The sequence below is a fragment of the Balaenoptera acutorostrata genome, chromosome 20, assembly GCF_949987535.1.
Source record: "Balaenoptera acutorostrata chromosome 20, mBalAcu1.1, whole genome shotgun sequence".
NCBI lineage: Eukaryota > Metazoa > Chordata > Mammalia > Artiodactyla > Balaenopteridae > Balaenoptera > Balaenoptera acutorostrata.
The window spans coordinates 49162392-49183004 of NC_080083.1; the positions used below are offsets into that span (position 1 = coordinate 49162392).

Below are 20613 nucleotides of genomic sequence, written 5' to 3' on the forward strand. Positions count from 1 at the left end.
GTCTGGGTACCACCAATAAACAAAGATTTATTTGGAAATTTCCAAACCTGCCAGAAGTGGCACTTGCCAAGCCCTAGGCCCACCCTCCTTACCAAGCTCCAAAGGGCAACAATAGTCCCCGCCATCTCTCCCCTGCACCTACCCCTGCCCACACACACCCCTGCCTCAGGCCCCGCCAGAGAACTAGTGTGCCCTCCCTCTAGGAGGCGTTATCCCCGGGCCCAAGAGCTGGGGTGGCAGCCCTCTGGCCTCTCAGGAGATGATGGCGGCCAGAGCCGCTTGCATAGATTGAGAAAAGAAAATAAGGAAGGAGACACCAAGTAGGGCTCCCTGAAAAACCCCAGCTTACCCCTGTACAAAAAAAAGTGGCGCCCGCATAGAAAAACCTGCTCCACGAATAGTGCAAATACCCAAGAAAGGAAAAAAAACCAGCAGCAAGGCTGGGCTGGTAGGAATGGCAAAGAACTTTGGTTTGGAAAGGCTAGGAAGAGTGTGAGCTGTGCCCCTCTTCCTCGCCCAGCTCCTCAGAGCCAGCGCTGACACTCGCCCCAAGGGGGTCTGTAAACAAGCAAAGCCAGGGGCCTTTGGTTCTGAAAGGTCTCGGTTACCATGTCAAAGCACAGCCTCCAGGTCCTACTTGGGCCTGCCTGCAGGGGGCAGAGGAGGCCTCTGCTGTGAATCCGATTAAAGCCAACGTGTAAGTAATAAGGCTTTGGGACCAAGCAACAAGGAATCCTATCACTACACTTACGAAACTAAAGCTGGGGAGCAGAGGGTGACAGGAGACGCCCCTCACCCCTCCTTATCCTACATGTCTGTGCCCCAGAGGGCGGTCCCCTTCCAGGCTGGGGAGGGGCGGCTCCAGGGCTGGGAAGAAAGGAAGGGATCCCTGAGCAGTTAGGTCAGGCGGATTCCCAGCACCTGTTCCAGTTCCTGCCTTCGCTGCTGCACCTGGAGGAGGGAGAGACGGGCGGCTCAGGCGTGTGTGCCCGCCTGCGCTGTGAGCAGCTCACCCTCCCCTCTGGCGTGCAGTCCAGCTGAACCACAGGCGGGCAGACGGGGCGGAGCCGCCTCACCTTGGCAAAGATGTGCCTCCCCACTGCTTCCTGGGCCCAGGGCTGGTGGTAGAAAGCGGCTCGTCTCTCCTCCTCAGGGTTCCCAATCACGTCAGTGATGATCTGCAGAGAGCCAGGCGGAAAGCTGAACGTGATTCCTACCCCTGACCTATCAGCCCCCGGAACCGGAAGAATAGTGATGGGGGCACAACCACCCAGAGCTTAACATGGGATCAGCCTCAGGAAAAAGGAGCACACCTTGAGGTCCCGGCGCTGGGAACGGAGCCATTCCTGGATGAAGTCCTGGGGGTCAGTGCTAAAACTGAGCATGAAATCCCTCTGGGTCTTCAGCTGGTTGATGGACTCAATGGTCTCATGGATCTGGGAAAAGGGGTACATGTGTCAGACTGGCTGTTTCCAGCCCTAATCCCAAAGGACTCGGATCCCATCCCAAGGTGCCACATGTATGGAAATGCCCGAGAGCCTGCCTGGCCTCACTGTGGGCCCCAGAGGAGGTTGTGAGGGTAGGGGCCCACCTTGACATCAAGAGAGGCGATCTCCTGCTGATTGGTGGTGGAGGCCAGAAAATTGCTCATCTGGGCCTTGAGCGGGTCATCCACCTCCACGTCAATGTCGTAACAGGCTGTCTTCTTCTGGTCGTTAGGGTCCACGCTACACACAGCACAGGGGAGGGAAAGCGTGAGCACACAGCTCCACCCCACCCACCTGGGCCAAACTGCACACGCTCGGGGAGCAGGAAACCAAACCTGCTGCTTCTCTCTGGCTTTAATTCAAGCCAGAGGTAAACTGCTCTTAGAGAAGCCTTCCTCCCCCTCTTCCCATTTACCTAATGACATGGTTGATGACAATGGGGTCTGGATGCTGCAGCAACCCGGCTAGCTTCATGGGAATCTCAGAGAAACGGAGTCGGCCACAACTGAAGATCTAGAGAGAGCACCAGAGGGTTGGTGATGCCTGTGTGGGCACACGGGGAAGTGGACCATCCCAGGGGCGGTGTGAAGAATGTGGCTGAGAACTAGCCCAGTGGAGCTCTGGAGCCGCAGGCAAGACGGGGGCTGCGAGACTAGAGGGGGGCCGGTGTCCCAGCTAACCTGGCGGAAGTACCGGTTGCAGTTGATGTACTCCCGCTCGTGGCCGTCCTGCAGCTGGTTGTGTTTGATGTAGAGCCACAGGGCCTGCATGATGGCAGCCCTCGTCTGTGTGTGCACCCCCAGCAGCCTCGCCAGTCGGGGGTCCAACTTGTACTGGGGAGGCTGGGATGGACAGAGGGGAGTCAGAGGAGGGGTTCTTGTGAAAAGAAAAGCAGAATAGGACAGGGACAGGGACAGGCTTTACAACAGGGACCTGCCCCGATGCCCCGGAGGAGAGTCCCTGTGACCCCAAACACGGCCCCAGGGCACTTGTCACCTGATGATCCAGCATGAGCAGGAGGGTGCACTTGACGTTGAGGTCTCCGGGCCGTTTCACCTGGAAGCCATCTGTCTCCTGGGTGGTGGGCATCCGGTGCCACTGGCAGGGGGGAGGGGAGCAGAGCTCATCACCAAGGGGGTGGGCATGAACATACACCCCTGGCCCTGCAAGGGGACTAAGGCCATTTCTCTGGCCACCTGGCACGTCACCCTGTGTTCCTGAACCCCAGGCCCACTCTCACCTCCACCAGGTGGTTGTCAGGCCCGTACAGTTCCTTGTCCAGCTCAATGACGAGGCTCTTAAAGAATGAAGAAAACTTCCTCTTCTGTTTACTAGGCTGGGGATGCAAAGGGGTGTGAGATAGGGGTGCTGCTGAGTGCTCAAGCCTAAGCTACACTAAGCCCCAAACAGAGGAATATTGTCTCAGCCCTGAAGCTCAGGGTACTGAGGATTCTTGGGCCCTGAAGGAAGCCGGGAAAAGTGAGAGACTTGAGACAGGGAAGGGGCTCTATGAAGCCCCACTGTCAGCCAATTAGAAAGGGGCACCCCTTCCTCGGGACACTTTACTGCCATCTGCAGGAAGAGTGTTGTAATAACCGTACAAATCTCCCACCTGGTGCTGGCTCAGAGCTGTGCAAAGCGTGAACTGTGAGCAGTGCCCTCTCCCTCATGCAGGATGTCCCCGGAAGCGCCCGAGTGTCTGGCCCGCACAGGCCACCTCCCTTCCAGACACCTCCTTCCCCAACTCACATCATCCAGCAGTTTTCCCTCTACTCGGAGTTCCCAGGAAGCCACCTTGTCCCCTGCGGGGTTTCCCCCAGGGGTCCCTGTGGTTCCTGCACTATCACCTTCTGCCTTGCTGGGACTGAACGTATTAGAAATATAGATCCGCAGCTTTCGTTTTTGCTAAAGAGAGAAAGACGACCGGTTAGCTAGAGGGGGACCAGTGTGTTGGAAAACACTGCTACCCAATCTTCCCGTCTGAACTCATTCAACATCAATACAGAGCAGTGACTGTGGGCCAGGCCCCTGGTTAGGCACTGGGAATCAGGAGAGGAAATTTCAGTCCTGGCCTTCAAAGGACTCACAATTTCATAGGGGAGACAGATGCACTACCAACAGTTCCAACACAGGGGGATCAGTGGTGTGACAGAGGTACAGAGGGGGTGCTATCAGGCAAACCAGAAGCCTCTGGCTCATATTTTAAATGAAACTCAAACACCCATCACGGTCCCAGAATATCATCTCCTGGAAAGGCTTCACCATTCAAGAGGCTGTTCTAGATAAAGCTTCTCCAGGGATGGGGAAGAAGACAGGAACTATCCTCATCTACCCTGTAGTTCTGCCTTTCAAACTTCTGACCACGATCTACAATATCTACATTTTAAATCATGATCCAGGATCTGCACACATAAATACATGAAATAAAAATGTCGTTAAGTCTTTTACTACTGTGAAGAATTAGTATAATTTCTACTATGTTCTATTTCATTAAGAACGTGCTGGCCCCACCACACTAAATTGAGTTCATGCTCAATGGGCTGTGTCCTACAATGTGAAAACTCCTGCTCTAGCCCATCACAGACCCTCGCGTGGCCCCTGGAAAACAAGGCCAGGGAGAGGCAGAGAAGCCTGGCAAGGCCCAGAAGTAGCCGGGACTGCACACACCGTCAGAGGCTTTTTGATGGCCTCCTGGATCTCCATCCGCTTTCGAGCAATGGTCTGGTCCAGCTTCCGCTCAAAAGCCAAGAGATCCATGTACGCCTGAGACTCTGGGACAAGCTCCCGAATCTGGAGGAAGGGAGAAGGGGTTCATCAGCTTGTTTCAGCTGCAGCTTTGGCTCCTTCCTCCATTCCTCCCTCACCCCAGGGTTAGGGGAGACTGACTCCACCCCCAGCCAACCAGCCCTTGGGTGAGCCTCCTAGGCCCCCTCCCAACATACTCACTCGCTGAGGTAGAACTTTATCTGCCATCTTCCTCCTCTTTAACCTGGGAGGACAGAAACCCACTTAAGAGGTCAATGGTCCAACGTACCTCCCCCACCCACCATCTACCTCTCCAGTCCCCAGGACCTTCCCCCAGGAGACCTGGGAGCCTTCCTCAATCATCGAAGCTCTTAGGACAGAAGGAAACCATCTGTTACCACTAGAGCTGCACTAGATGGGGTGGGAGAAACAGGACAGTCTTACCCCCGGCGCTGGGCAGGCATCGGGGGCTGGGCCTGGGGCACAAGCAGGCGTTTTCGGAATGGGTCCATCATGGTGGGTGGCATGCCAGGTCGAAGTGGAGCAGCTGAGCCAAATGGGGAGCCGGCAGGGGGTCCCACCTGCAAGCCAGCCATGGGCATCCGGCTCCCTGGTGACATGCCAGGCCTCTGGGGGAAGTGAGCCAACGGAGATCCACAGGTCAGCGGTGGGGCCCTTTGGGGCCCGTAACCCATTCCCTCCATCCCTCTGCTCAGCCAGGTCCAGCCCTGAGCAGCACATGGCAGAGCCCGCGGAGCCCGGGCAGGAGTGCCAAGAACAAAGGGGAGCAGGCGCCTGAGAGCAGAAGTGTAAACCACACCTGCCCCGCCCCCTTCAACCGCCCTGGCAGCCGTGCCAGCGAATGAGGCCTGCAGAGCCCCAGGGGTGGGAGGAGAATCCTGCCTGCAGAGAGAAGAAGGGCCTGGGGGAGTTTTTCAGGGCCCATCGCCACTCCAACCACCTTCCGGCCCTAGCACACTGTGCCCCTGCTCCCTGGGACCAGCCAGCTTCAAGGCACTCCCAAGGCTCTCAGACGGTCCCACCAAGCACTCCCATCCTCTCCTTCCCCCAGCTTGAGGGAGAAGCCTGGGGGCAGTATCGTAGCCAGGAGCTGGGTGTAGTGTGATAGGAGCAGGCTGACGGGTCACAGCCGCAACACCCATCCCCTGTCGCCAGCCTGGTGGTGTGACTAAGAGGAGAAAGGCAGTCCAACAGGCTGGCAAGCCCATCAGGCAGTGGAACCCCAGGTGAGCAAGCTGCAACAGGATGGCGTGGAGCCTGTCCCGACTGGTGGCGGGGGGGGGGGCTCAGGCGGAGTACAGAGACCATCTGGTCGCCATATGGCCCCTACTCACAACCACAACTGGACCCTTCTCTCACCTCCCCACTGCCCAGCCCCCAACTCCTACGCCAGAAGACGCCGAAGGGGAAGCCGTGGCTCCCGCGGGAGAGAGGGCAGCTGGCACCTGGCCTCTGCGCGCGGTCCGTGCACCACCTGGTGGCTAGGGCTGGCTTGGCAATGCCAAGCTGGAGAAGGGAGATAAGATTATCCTGGGATGCAAGGATCGAAGTCTTAGGATCAGCAGAGGAATCTGAATGAGAGGCGGCTTCTTTAGAAGCCTGCAGAAGGATTTCCCACCGAGGTCAGGCTGCCCAGCATCTCTGCGGAGCCCCTCGGGGAGTAACCCCCGCCCCTTCCCCGAGGCTGCTGCCTGCACGGCCTGTTTGGCAGCTCTGCCTCGTACACACTGTCCCTGGCAGCTTCACAGGGCTGGCCCCAGGGCCCAGATTATGCAACCGCCAGGACCAGCCAACCAAGCCAGGCTGGGTGGGGACTCACACCAAATCAAAGGACCCCCGCCCCCCCCCCCAACCCCGCCAGCATCAGGAGACTCCTGCTCCACCTCTTCAACCAGCACTCAACCCATGTTCTCACCAAGGAGGGTCAGATTCTTGACCAGATGCAGAGATGGACAGAAACGTGACCCAGAGTTGGGGGGGAAGGGGAAAGGAGTGGGGCGGGGAGGAAGCGTTTGGGAGGATGGAGTTCAACGTGGGGGGCTCTGTCTGGGACCTCTGGAGTCCTGCCACAAGTCTCTCCTCATCAGGAGGAGGGGCATCTGAGCTGTTGAGAGGCAGACAGCCTGCTTCTGTGCCTTAACGAGCCACAGCTAGAGATGATAGAAACAACTCAGGGTGGCCACAGCTGAGAGCCCAGCCCCACGCACCCTAGGTTCGAGTTTTTCCCACCAGCGCCCGAGCCGAAGGGGAGGAACAACTGAGGCGGGGGACCTGCAGAGTGGGAGCCGGGGCCTCTTCACTAGGGCGCCCGCAGAACCTCCTCGGCAACACGCACCCCGCTGAGGCAGGTGCTCCCGGAACAGGAAGTCCCCGGAGCAGGCGGCACAGGCAGGGCCTGGAAGAGGCCCCTCCCAGACGCTGCTCCAGACTCTTCCCGGGCGAGGGCCCCCAGCTCGCCCAGGGCCCCAGGCTTCTCCCGAGGGGGAAGGGGCCCAGGGAAAGGCTGCGTGCAGTTCATAAAGTCCCAGCTCAGCCTGGCCAAGCTCCACACCTGGGCTCTGAAGCACCAGTAACTCCTCCTCTTCTAAAAAAACAGCCCAAGAGTTAAAGAAAAGAACAGAGCCCCGAACTCTTGGGCTCCCCGACCCCCTTCCTGCAGCAGGGCTAGCCAGGGAGGCCTGGCTCGGTGCCCCGAGCCTCGGGAGCGGGCAGTAACCTGCTCTCCCTCAGCCCGGCAGCAGCCCACGTCCTCAGCTGGACTCTGGCTCCGCCACCGGGGACAGCAGGGGCGGGAGGCCAGGCCTGATGCTGCCGCCTCCAGAGAGCACGCTCGCCCGGCTCAGCGCCTGGGGCCCTGGCGCTCCTGGTGGCTGGGCCTAAGGACCGAGGAGAAGAGCACATACCCCTGCATACATAGAAAACATCTTGAACTCTCTGGCGTGAACCCAGCAATCTGTTTTTTGGGGTTTTTTTTTTCATTTTTTGTTTTCTTTAAGCTCCTTAGTAGACTGTGACACTGTAAGAAGGTGGGTCATCGCTTCCCTTCTATCAATAGGCTCCCCTATTTGCCCCCCTTGGGCCTGAGAGCCTTGCTCCTCCAGCTCACCTCATGCACCCTAATAGAGAAGCACCCCCGCTCCTCAGATCTAAAATCCCTTCTCCGGAAGTCACATAACTGGACTTGGAAAGAGGCCAAGCAGGATCCTCCTCAAACTCAGCCAAAGTGAACTGCCCCCGACCCCGGCATCTACCTCTACTGCCGGCCCCCTCAACCCCGTCCCCGGGAAGAGGAGGAGGAGACCCTGAGAAGCTGGATGGCAAGCAGAGGCTCAGTGCCTTCCCCAAGGTCCCCACTCCTGGAAGCCTGGGGCTACCCAGACAGCCAGCTCAGCCTTGCCACCAGCCCAAGGCTACTCCCTACAAATCACTGTGGAATCCATCCTCTCAGGGGCTTTCCCCAGGCCACATTTCCCATGGGCTGCAAACTGAGGAAACTAGAGAGGCTCCTATCGGGTCCTTAGATCCTTCCCAGGCCAATGGCCCACAGGGAGGCTCCTCAGCTAACTCGCCCAAGAGCCAGAATGACAGATGCAGGGATCCCTCAGTGACACCCTGGGCCCATGAATCCCCAAGGGGGAGAGCAAGATGGGAAAGATGAATCCTAGATGGAGTCTTTGGGACCAGATCTGTCCCTGTCAATACTCAGACCTTGGTTTTCTTCACAGGGAGGAGGGAGAATGAGGGGTAAGAGGGAAAAATCACTGCCCCCAAATGAAGCATCTCTTTACAAAGTGAGGGCCCAGGGCTCCTGGGGGGATATGTGTCCCCTACTCTATGAGGATCCATTTGGGGGACCTCTACCTGGGCACGTGAGGTAGAGGAGACATGAGAATCTCCAAGCTGCCTTGAGAGATTAGCAAGAAGCCAGTGTCAAATGCTGGGGCACACGGATTGGGATATGGCATTGTTAGAACCTAAAGACTAATTAAAAATGGGGGGGGGGGAGACTTCCCTGGTGGCGCAGTGGTTGGGAATCCGCCTGCCAATGCAAGGGACACGGGTTCGAGCCCTGGTCCGGGAGGATCCCACATGCCGCGGAGCAACTAAGCCCGTGCACCACAACTACTGAGCCTGCGTGCCACAACTACTGAAGCCTGCACTAGAGCCCACGCTCCGCAACACGAGAAGCCAATGCAGTGAGAAGCCCGCGCACCGCAACGAAGAGTAGACCCCGCTCGCCACAACTAGAGAAAGCCTGCAAGCAGCAATGAAGACGCAACGCAGCCAAAAAAAAAAAAAAAGTGGAGAGGGTGGCGGGAAAAAGGATGGGCACAATTCCCAAGCATTCTGGGGGCGACCAGAAACAATGAACTTGGGGACTGATAAGCCCCACCTCCCCAGTGTCAGGCTGAGTTCCTCACACACTGACCCCAAGGACGGAGTCTCTGCCTCTCAATGGCTTTTGAAGCTGCAACCCGAGAAGCCCCTCTGCAAAGCCAAAAAAGACAGAACCCTTTGAAGCAACTCTCTGCAGGCTCCTCCAGCCGCAGACCAGCGGTGCTCAGTGGAGCCTCTCTGCTCCTCCAGACTGATCAACTCCTGGACACTGTGACACCAGGCAGAAAGCCATAAAGAAAGTCTGTCCAGAATGGGCTGGGCTTTCCTCCTTCCTCAGGCTTGTCCACCACCCTCTCTGGTCTAACCCAGAGTCATCCCTGTGTGAAGGCCCCTGGGCCTGACCCAGGAGTAGACTACCCCTGCACAGGCTGGAATCCCTTATCTTCTGCCTCCGGTGGCCGTGGGAAGCCAGGCCCTTCTTCCTCCTCCTTAGCAGCTGGGAGCCATCTCAGACACGCTAGAACTCTGCCAGTTCCCAAGTAGAAAAAAAAACAGAGCAGACTTGGAGTAGGACCAAGACCAATGCAGGGTAACCTGCTTTCTCAGTGAGGGTCCTTTTCCAAAACTTTCTCATCACTTCCCAGGACCCCTTACCCGATAATCTACACTAGACTTCTCATCCCACCCGCCCACAACTCACTAGGTCCAACAACGCCTCCATCTCTCAGTTGCTCAGAATCCCTGTTCTAAGGAAGAACCCCGACCCTCCCAACTGCTTCAAACCCTACACCCCAGAGTCGCTCTTACCTTCTCCCCCAACTCCTCCACCACCACCTAGCCGAGCCCGAGGGTCCCTGGCCTTGCCCCCCACCGTGCCCCGTGAAATCCGCATGCAGAGCCCCTGTGCCGTCTGTACAGGAGGCTGCCCCAGGGCCCTCACTCGAGGCCCCCTTCGCCCCCTGCCCCGGGCGTGCTCGCGGCGCCGCCCGCCCATCCGCCCTCCTCACCTGGAACTGCGCCGCAGGGCCCGCGGGGCCCATGGGGCGGAAGGCGGCGGCCCCGGGGCCCCCCACGCCTCCAGCCGGCCCGGGCCCCCTGAGCGCCGGTCCGGGCAGCATGCCGGGTCCTGCTGGCGGAGGCGGAGCTCCCAGGGCCGCGGCAACGGCGCCGCCGCCAGGGCTCAGCGGGGGCAGCGGGAACCCGCCCGCGCCACGGCCCGACATCGCTCCGTCCCGTCCGGCGGTGTCTCGATCCGGACTCCGGGCTTCGCGCTGAGTTCGCTCCGCGTTCCGTGCTCCGGGACTTTCCGCTCTAAATTCCGGGTTCTAGGGTTTGTTGATCCGGATTCCGGGATTTCCTAATCCAAGTTCGCGAGTTCCTCACAAACCCAGTTTGGGGCAGGGCCGATCCTGATTCCGGTCCTGCCCGGGAAATTCCGGATCCGGGATGTGCTACGGGCCCGCTTGCCTCCCCCGGCCTCCGGAGGTTTGGCCGCCAGTGTCCAGTTACGCAGAGGCGGCAACTAACCCCCTGCCCCGCCTAATCCAGCCCAGCACTAAGCCCCGCCTATACCCAGCCGCCCAGTGCGAGGATGCCTCCTCGAATCCCGCCCCTCGCGAGACCCGCCCCCAACAGGCACCACCCCTAACCGCCGGCCCTCCCGGAGCCCCGCCCACACCCCTTGTGCCGGCCCTCCATCGGAGGGGCGGGGGCGGAAGCTGCGCACGGAAAAGCGGGGCGGGGTCAGAGGTCAAAGGTCAGAAGGGCTTATACAGTGAAAGAGAAGTTGATGCTTTCTCCCTCGTGCAGCCGAGTCACCGGGGTACACGGCCACGCTCCCTGAAAATACTTCTATCAGACATCCTTTCTACGTTTTCAGCATTAAAGACAACTTACAGCTGCTCTCTCCAGCAGAACAGCTGCCAACTTGACTTTCTTTAAAAGCCCATCCTGGGAACTTCCCTGGGGGCGCAGTGGTTAAGAATCTGACCGCCAAGGCAGGGGACGCGGGTTCGAGCCCTGGTCCGGGAAGATCCCACATGCCGCGGAGCAACTAAGCCCGTGCACCACAACTCCTGTGCTCTAGAGCCCTCGCGCCACAACTGCTGAGCCCGTGTGCCACAACTACTGAAGCCTATGCACCTAGAGCCCGTGCTCCGCAACGAGAAGCCACCGCAATGAGAAGCCCGTGCACCGCAACAAAGAATAGCCCCTGCTCGCTGCAATTAGAGAAAGCCTGCGCGCAGCAACGAAGACCCAACACAGCCAAAAAAAAAAAAAAAAAAAAAAGCCCATCCTGGTGGCTCAGAGCTGCCAAGGGACTTGGCTGCCCCAGACCTGATCCAGCTGTGTGAAGGGCTGAATTGGCCAAGCGCCGAGTTCTTATCGCATATTTTGAATGTGCCTCTGCCTCACTTTAAGGAAGCCTAGTACATTACTCCACAGGAAATGTTTCTAGGCAAAGGAATTTTGCATTATGAGAAGCCTCCCTGAGTTAAATAAAATCCTTCTCCAGGATTTATAGCACTTTTCAAAAATTCAGTACTTTTTCAGAAATCAGCCCTGTGTCAGAGGTACTCAGAATAAAGTGCTTCAGCTGTGCCAGGTGTTCTGTGATTTTTCTCCCCATGATACAGACCAGTGCTTCTTCAACTCTTAAGGAGCATAAGAAACACCTGGGGCTTTTGTTTAAAATGCAGATTATGATCCAGTAGGCCTGGGTTCTGTGGTAGGGATCAAGATTCTGCGTTCCTAACGAGCTCCCAAGCAATGCTCTTGTTACTCAGACTACACTTTTGACTATCCAAGATCGACTTCTTCATTATACAAATTCTCTGCTTTATGTTTTCATCCCCAACCAAGTCTTGCACCATAGCACCCCATATCCTGTTTACAGTGCAACCCTTTTTAGTTAGTTCGGTTCATCTGTACTTCCTGGTATCTTTATCCTCCAGTGATAAACCCTGCTATTGCTGCTGCTGCTGCTTTCCTGCCTCTTGGTCTTCTCAGAGATCCCTCTCCTCTTTCTCCCTAAAAGTGGGTTACCTGCCAGTCTGAAAACAGACCACTGGAATTGTTCCAGTCATTGAGTCAAGGCCCCTCCCCACCACTGCAAAGTGGGTAAAGAATTCTTGACAATGCAGTTAATGTCCATTTCAGGACTTTCAAGCTGCTAGGGCAACAGTAGTTCCAGAGGAAGTAGTAAGTGTGAATCTCCTGGGGAGCTATTCCAAAATATCCCTGCCAAGCCACCCCCCTACACACACACACACACACACACACACACACACACACACACACACACACACACACACACACACACACACACACCATTGGCTCCCAGTGTTGTATTTAAAAAAAGACCTCCCAGGTAATTCTGACACAACCCTCCTTGTATGTGTAAACAAGTGAATGATCTTTAAGTGTAGTGAGATAAAATGATAAACAATGTCAGCAATGAGCTAATTGTAATGAAATAATATCCTCAAGGTGTTAGGGGGAAAACAGATACCTAAGACGTGGTAGAGGTTAAAGAAGATTTCCTAGACAGCAGGCAGAGAAGAGCTAACATTTCTTAAGCATTTACTACACATATTATCTCATTTAATCCTCACAATGCATATAAGGTAAATACTACTTTTACCTCTATTTTAGAAATCAAAGCAGAGAGATTCAGTTCCTTGCCTGCTCTTACTGTGATGGTGCTGGGATTCAAACCTGGTTCTGATCTGGCTTGAGAATCCACAATCCAGGCACTTACCCACTATATATGACTTCTTGTTGGTAACTGTTATTTCTCTATTACCTCTGGTCTGTTTTTACTTGCAAAGAAACAGTGTTCAAACTGAAAAGCAAGTGCCACAGGGACTCAGAGGGAGGTTGATTGGTAGGGCCCGATTAATCGGAAAATGTTTCCTGGAGCACTTTGATTTGAAGAAGGAGATACGACTGGTGGTCACCCAGTAGATGAATGGATCTGATATCTCACTTTGAGACAATTCAGAACCTTGTGAAAAGAGAGCACTAGGTTAACACTGAAGAAACGATAGAGACGTGGGGAGGAGAGGCCATTTCCACTGCCACCCTCGTAGGACCTAATGGTACAGCCAATTACATGACTTGCAGTCATGGAGGCAGCATTCCCATGCCTTTGTTCTTTCAACTTGGAATGCCTTTTTCTCTTCCTCCCTTCTTCCCTTGATACTTATTCTGCTCAGTGACCACTTTTCAGAATTTCATTCTGAGACCTTCTATGGTCTCAAAAGAAGGACTTTCCAATAACCTCTGGACCCTGTTGTATCTACAGATGCCCAGAGACTGAATGGAACTGAAGTATTTAATGTAATAAAGTGTTTAATAGTAAAGTATTTAATACAACCAGAGCCAAAGGGATAATCTCCAGCATGGGCTCTATGGTTCCTTGCCCAGCTGTCTGGTGGGCAAAATAGCCCCAAAAGAGTTCACAAGAGAAAGGCCCTTGGAGCAAGATGGCCCTAGAGCAAGGTGGCCCTAGAGCAAGCAGGCAAAGGATCACTCCTCAGTGTGGTGGCCCTCAGGAGGTTGGAATTACAGGAGAAACAACGTGGTAGTCAGGTCATGGTGGGAAAAATTTATCACGATGGCAGCATTCTGGGGCTGTACGAGGGGTCTGTCCCCGCTGGAGCGTCCAGGCAGCTGACGCATCCATCTCCCATGTGGATGTGGTGGGCAGGCAGGCCTGGGGCACTGCCCAGTCAGAGCAGCAGAAGGGCTGGATAGTAAGGCAGCAGATGCTGTAGTTGCCATTTGAGAAGCCTTTATTGAACAACTTCCATGTGCCAGTCCCTGACATATTCTAGCAAAGAAGATAAATGCATAAATAGATCATTTCTCCATGTGACAACTGCTAAGATAAAGGTATTCACAAGGTACCCTGGGAAAACAGAGGAGGCCTTTAGTGGGGGAAAGGGATTAGTAAAGACTTCTTGGAGGAGGTTATGCAAAAGAGGTTATGAATGAGTTAGGTAAAGAAAATAGTGTAAGACTCAAGGGCATGAAGCAGTACAGGGTGAAGAGAATCAGAATCAATTTTGCTGGATTATCAAGTGTAAGTCAGAAAGCTCCTCTTCTGTGTGCCCAATTGAGGTCACGGTTCTCAATACACATATTTTCACAGTCAACACAGTCTAGCAGGTAAAACTCCTGAAGCACAGACTTCCAATAGTGGGAGCAGATACCAGGATTCAAGAAGTGGGCTTTAGGCCTAGAGCCCAAGTGACACTCCTGGACTCTCTGGAGCCAAGGTCTGGGGCTTGATTCTACCATTTGTTCTCTCCCCATGCAAGGAAGAGGGTTACGATGCATTCAGAGATCTACGTGTGGCATTGTGGTCTCAGAGTCCTCTTCCTGGTCACTTCTCAGACCCTCCCAGAGGTGAGCTCCTAGCTCTGGAATTTGGCCCCCGAGCTGCTGGTAGAATGGAAAAACAGAGGAAAGATAAGGGTCTCCCCTGGGATCTCTGACTTATCCTCACTCTTCTTCTGGTCCCTAAATGTGCTTGTCCTCTGACATTCTATCTTTAGCTCTTTTCTGTATACATGACCTACCCAGACATACTCATCTACTCCCATCCCTTCAATTACTGTCTATTTTCTGATGACCCTAAATCTCTAACTCCAACTCCTACCTCTCTCCTGACCTTCAGATCCATATCTCCAACTCCCTGCTAGATGCTCCCTAGGTCATTTAAACCCATCTGTCCAAAATCAGTATCTCATTGTCCTCCCTCTCAGTCTCCTCCCCTGTATCTATCTTGATTAAGGGCATGAAAACATGGCAAAGGGCCAACGCTGCCTTGCTGAGACATTCAGACTGGTCTTGTAGGTAGCTGAGAGCCAAAGAAGGTGGAGTGACCCAAACAGATGCCCAGGGCGCCTGCAACCAAAAGCAAAGAGAATAGAGGAAGCCTTAAGGACCTTCATTCTTGAAATCATCTTTTACTCTTCCCTCTCTTACTCCTGCTCAGTCTTAGTCACCAAGTTCTATTGGTTTTACCTCCTAAATCTCTCTTGGATCCATCCTACCCATCTTAGGTCAGGACCTCAGCACCTCTTCCATAACCTCCCTCTGCCACGGTTTCTCTGCTAATAGGCCATTCTACCCCATTCCCCCTGCCAATTTTATCTCAAGATAGCAAATCTGATCACATCTCTCCATTTTCTCATATTCGTGTGCCCTCCATCACCTTCACTAGTGGGCTTTAAACCCACTGTGGTCCTTCAGGTTTCTCAGAGCTCTTGTGGAGAGCTGAGAATGAGGTGAGAGGGCAGAGCTAGGAGTTCCTCCCTTGCTTGACCTCCCTGCACCCCACCTTCCATATCCCTGCTTCAGACAAGGAGCTCTACTTTTTTTTGCTTTTTATGTTGAGTGACCTTGCATGATTCCTTTCGCAGAAAGGGTTCCTAAAGGGTTTCTAAAATGTTAAAAGCCAATGGCTTCCAGAAGAGTCTATATCTAAACATGGCATAATTGGCTCTTTATTCTCTGTCCTCCTCCTACCTCTCTAGCTTTATTTTCCACCAACATCCCACGTATTCTACCATCAAGCCACACTGAACTTAACCTTCCCTGAACATACCTTTCATGCTGTGGTTCTTCTGCCTATGATATCACTAGAATGTAAGCTCCTTGAAGGCTGGGACTTTGTTCACTGCTGTGTCCCCACTGCCTGGAACTATACCTGGCACAAAGTTAAGTACTCAATACATATTTATTAAATGAGTAAGTGTTCTTCCCCAGTTCTCTGCTATGCAAGAGTCTGTTTATTCTTCAAGGCCAACTCAAATGTCACTGCCTCTGGAATTTTCCGTGATTTCCTAACCCCACCCTCCAACTGCCATTGTCAATTTGTTGTTCTCTTTTCTGTTTTCCATAGCACTCAGTCTAAATCTGTGTAAGAGTACTCATCATAATTGTGCTGTGGCTTTTGTTTGGGGCTCTCCAACCACGCACCCCTGCAGTGTGAACTTCAGGACAGTGCACAAAAAAGTGCCTGCTCAGGAAATAACTCTGATAAACGTTACCTCTGCTTCCTCACCCTAGAATTCTGTTCCAAGTTGGTCCCAATCAGGAGTTAACCCATCAGGGCAGAAGGTTAAAACCAGCTTAATCATAGTAGTTAACTTTGACTCCCAAATCTTTCTTGAGCTTTACACTCTCACTCTCTTGAACATATTGACTTGTGACCTTCCACCTGGATTCCTGGATTTTTCTTTGTTTACTCCCTAGCTCAGATCTTATCCTCACCTTGACTCTGATGGGCTGCCAAGGTTGATTCACTCAGTACTAACTCCTGATGTTCAACCCTTAATCTATACGCTCTCCTGATTCTGGTTAAGACTATACTGATCCTAACTAGCCATTTAGCCTCTATAAACAAGTTGCCCTGAGTTAGGCATTGCCAGCCCCACGAATAAAGAGCAGGTAAGGGAGAAAGAGAATCTTGAGGGATCAGGGAGGCAGCAGATTTGGGGAGCCAAGAAACCAAGTAAAAAAAGCAGTCAAATGAGAGATGCACCTTCAGAAGAGGATAGCTCTCCAGCTGGGGTTTCTCCGGCTTTTGTCAGGTTCAAACCTGCTGCCTCTATAAGCCAGTCCCACAATCATGAACCACCTGGGCCAAAGCAATTATCCATCTGAAGGAATGCCTTCTCCACTTCTCTAGGAAAGCACCGTTCACATAAAGAAATGGGACAGCTGGAGCAAGCTTATTTGCTAAAATTCCATTCACTAAGTGACCATTTTATAAAATTACCAGAACTTTTAAAAAACTATTTTTACATGATATAGCTATTTTTATTACATGGGATTATATTAACAGCCTTAAAGATTTTGAAGGTTAAAATTTTAATTGAAGAAATGAAATTTAAGGCTGATATGCCATTGAGGAACTGGAAAAAGGATAATAAAAATGTAAGCATATGACAAAATAGAAAATGACATTCAACAGTACCTGAAAAAAAAAAAATAAGCAGCTGAAAAAATCCTGCCAAGTGCAGAAATTTTGATTTCTAACAAGGAGTGATTAGGATGTTGATTTGGTAGCACTTTACAGAAAGAGTTAACGTAAATGAGCAAAACCATTCAAAGCCACAAAAGAGAAATGAGGGCAGCTTAAAGGGGTTACTATGATAGAGCTTATGAACTAGCCTCAGATTTGATATGCATTAACCAGGAAAATGAATTTGTAAAGGACCAAAAAGAAAAATACAAACAAAGAACAGTGAACATGCTAAAAATCAGGTAAAGCAACAGAAGCAACCACATCCCAAATACATTTTGCTAGAAATAACATACTAAAGTGATATGCAAATTTAGAAATTGGCAAAAAAAATTCCTGAAAATGGTTAACATTCTAGCATGAAACTGAAATTTGGTTACTGATACTGAAAAAATTTTATGAATATTAGATATTTCTATAAAGACTTAAAAAACAGCTTTATTGAAATATGATTAACAATCAACTACATGTTTAAATTGCAGTTTGATAAATTTTGATATATACGCTATTTTCATAAAGTCTTTAAATTACTCTATGACTTCAGACAAATTAAATATTCCTGAAAATATTACCATGAAAATAAAATAAAAACCTGTCAATTAAAACTTCCCAGAAATCTCTGAAACCTTTTAAAACTAGTCCATAAAATAGTAATTGCTGAGAACTTTATGAAGAGGTAAAAGAAACACTTTTTTGGAAAAATGGTATTAGGGGTCATCTCCATTTTGGCCTTTTGAGTTGTCTGGGGCTGGGATAAGTTGAGGGCATGTCTCTGACAAGCATAGTTCCTCCACTCTCTCCCACTGATAGAGGATGCCAGGGGTGGGGATGATGCACCCAGCTTGTTGCCTGGAAGAGGGTGGTGGTAATGTCTTCTCTGGACAGATCCCAATTCTCATCCTCACCACTACCTTTGGGGACAAGCGATGGAGAAGCAGAAGGAAAATGAAAAGCAGTCAAAGGAGGTTGGTGTCACAAAGCTAAGAGTCCTCTGAGGGAGTTATGCCATGCCTCCCCTAAAGAAAATTAAGGTGTGAAATCACCACTCTTCACAGACTCTCAGCTCACTCAATTACTAAATATTTATTGAGTGCATACTATGTGAGCCATTGTTCTAGGTGTTAAGGTGACAGCAATAAATAAGACACATGAAACTCATGCCCTCATGACACTTAGATTCTAGAGAGAAAACAATAAACAGATAAACAAAAAGAAATATACAGTGGTGTACCGGTAAATATTTACCAACCAGTTCTCAGAAGAACAAAATCAAACCCTGATCTGTAACCTCTGACAATTTCAGTGATATAAATACTTCCACCATTGTAGTAAACAATAATGGAAAAGAACATGAAAAAGAATATACATATATATATGACTGAATCACTTTGCTGTACACCAGCAAACTAACACAACATTGTAAATCAACTACACTTCAATTAAATTTGTTTTAAAACTTCTACCATGGTCTTCAGGTAACCAACCTACATCACTAAATGCAGAGCTGGGAAGAGAACGGCTCGCCCATTCGAGTTGTTCCAGAACACCACTGGATATTTTTATTTATAGCACTGGATAAGTGCTATAAAGAAAAATAAAGTCTGGCAGTTTTAGAGATTAGTCAGGAAAGGCCCTTCTGAGATCGGAAGAGGAAAATACAGATGCCCATTTACTGCACACCTATTTTTAGTGTCAGAAAACAATGGTAGGCACTTTCATATAAATAAACTAAATGCCATTCCTGTTGACAGATGAGGAAACTGTAAATTTCCCATAGTCTTAAAGCTAGTAGGACATTTTTGAGGGATTCATTGGCTTGTTTAGCCCCCAAGCTTCTGTTCTATCCAACATTCTCCCTCAAACTGTCAGTATGGAAGGAGAGGAGGCAGTGGTACTAGGGTACAAGACAGGCAGCTGAAAAAAAAAAAAAAAAAAAAGGTTCTTAAGACTTATACTGGTCAGGACTTCCCTGGCGGCGCAGTGGTTAGCAAGCCGCCTGCCAATGCAGGGGACATGGGTTTGAGCCCTGATCCGGGAAGATCCCACATGCCGCACAGCAACTAAGCCCCCGCGCCATAACTGCTGAGCCCGCGTGCCTAGAGCCCGTGCTCCGCAAGAAGAGAAGCCACCGCGATGAGAAGCCCGCGCACCGAAACAAAGAGTGGCCCCCACTCGCAGCAACTAGAGGAAGTCCACAGGCAGCAACTAAGACCCAACGCAGCCAAAAATAAATTAAAAAAAAAAAAAACGACTTATACTGGTCACCAAAACTGCCAACATTAATAATTTCCCGGCCTGCCTCCCCCATACAAAGATTAGTGAGGCCTCTCCAAGTCTGTTTCCTCATTCACGAAATCGGGTTAAAATTACTGCCTCCTCGCTGGAAGGGAGTACTATTAAACGAGATAGTGGATGCACCTAATAACAGCCCTCCTAAAAAAAAACCTCCCAAATCCTCAAGTTTCACTTCACCAAGAAACTCAGCCCATGCCTCACGGTCAGACCAACGATTACGGGAGAGCCAAAGCCGCAAAAAGATGCCGATGTGAACGGCCCTATCTGGGCTCAGGGAAAGGTTTCTGAGACACGACCCTCGGGAGACGTTAGACGTGGAAGCTAAGGAAAAGGGACCTGGGGTGAAAAGAGGCAACAAAGGAGGATTTACAAGCTCACCTTAATTTTTATAGCTTATTGATAAGCCCTGGGCGGGAGCAAGGGCGCAGACACCTTTGGTAGGAAGTGAGGCCCGAACCGCTAGTTCCCTCAAGCGTGTTACTTCTATGTGGAGAGCGGGGTATAGAAACGGGGGTCGCAGCGCCGAAAAGACTTTTCAGACAGTGGCAGGGCGTGCCTCCGAACCCCTTTCCCAGCCCACCCAGGAAGAGCCTGGTGGAGTCCCAGCAGGATTTTATGCGAGTCACCAGCCGAGGCCCACAGCGTAGCCCGCTCGGAGGACCAAGGCGAGAAAGAGGCTGTGCGGGCAGTCCACTCCCGCGCGGGAGCCTCACGTGTTCAGGACGCACCACCAGACGAACAGGCACAGGGGTGCCGACAACCCCTTGTTTTCCTTACAGAGGCATTATCTGCAAAACCACCACTTCCCTTTTGTTTTCACGTTTTTTAAAATGTAGTAGCCATTACCTTGAGTCAAATGTGCGCTCTCTGCCAAGCAGGATACAGGTTTCCCTACTCTCATCTTCCCCGTTACCCCCTCCTGTCGTCCTAGCTTCCGGCCCGCCCCGCTTGTCTCAGCCAACCCTCGCTAAGCTTCTGCGTAGACGTCATGAGTTTCTAGGCAGATCAGGCAAATCCTCCGGCCAGGAGCGTCTTCGTGCGCCCCCGCCAGGCTGTGCCTACAAACGGTCTGAGCGCGTGGCGGGCGCCTGAGAGCGAAGAGGGCGAGGCGAGGAGCGGCTGGAGCTGCGAGGAGCGGCCCTCATTGAGAACTTAGGTCTTGTTTTCTTTGCTTGGATTCATGCTGGGGTCTTCTCCCGGCTTTCCTGTCAAATCTGTGGGGGTCTGGCCTCCTGGTGGGCTTTACCTCCTCACACTCCGGAATTTTTGAGGAGCACTCATTGAAGTATTGCCCCCACATAGTTAAAAAATTTAAAATACCATCCACCTTTAAAAGGCTTCATGGTCTGTTGGGCTGAGTGCCACGTTGTGTACACGCTGCACGGGAAACGCCTTCCAAGCCACAACTGACTGAGCTCTGTATTCGGGCAGTGGGCACAGCCCCTCACTCAAGTATTTGTAAATATTTTATCTAGTTCATTCATTCATTCGTTTATAGTCGTTGAACACCTACAGCCATTCCGGGTGCTTGGGATCCATCAGTGAAAAAGGCCCTGCCCTCACGGGGCTTACAGTCCAGGCCGGAAGTAGACCAGACTCCCAGGCCTAAGGGGTCAGGGGGAGTGTGGTAGAAGGTGGCGCTGCTGGAGGAAAAGAAAGCAGCAGCGTCGACCGAGGGTGTGCTGGGAT

General features: G+C 52.0%; 1 protein-coding gene across 3 annotated transcripts; it reads right to left on the reverse strand.

Annotated features, from left to right (window-relative positions):
• Position 1: 1 nt before the first annotated feature.
• On the reverse strand, positions 2–19833 carry SMARCD2 (SWI/SNF related, matrix associated, actin dependent regulator of chromatin, subfamily d, member 2). 3 transcript variants are annotated; one of them, XM_057536021.1, is made up of 13 exons: positions 19771–19833; positions 4677–4861; positions 4434–4476; positions 4155–4277; positions 3237–3392; positions 2728–2823; positions 2484–2585; positions 2168–2329; positions 1903–2000; positions 1592–1727; positions 1314–1436; positions 1077–1178; positions 2–951 (listed from the first exon to the last, which is right to left on the reverse strand). In XM_057536021.1, exons 2-13 carry the CDS (start codon positions 4850–4852, stop codon positions 898–900), a joined length of 1371 nt encoding a protein of 456 aa, XP_057392004.1. In that variant the 5' UTR covers positions 4853–4861; positions 19771–19833; the 3' UTR covers positions 2–897. The 3 variants fall into 3 exon arrangements, with proteins under 3 accessions (XP_057392004.1, XP_057392003.1, XP_057392002.1); XM_057536020.1 differs by lacking the exon at positions 19771–19833 and adding an exon at positions 19303–19502; XM_057536019.1 differs by lacking the exon at positions 19771–19833 and adding an exon at positions 9599–10116.
• Positions 19834–20613: the final 780 nt, after the last annotated feature.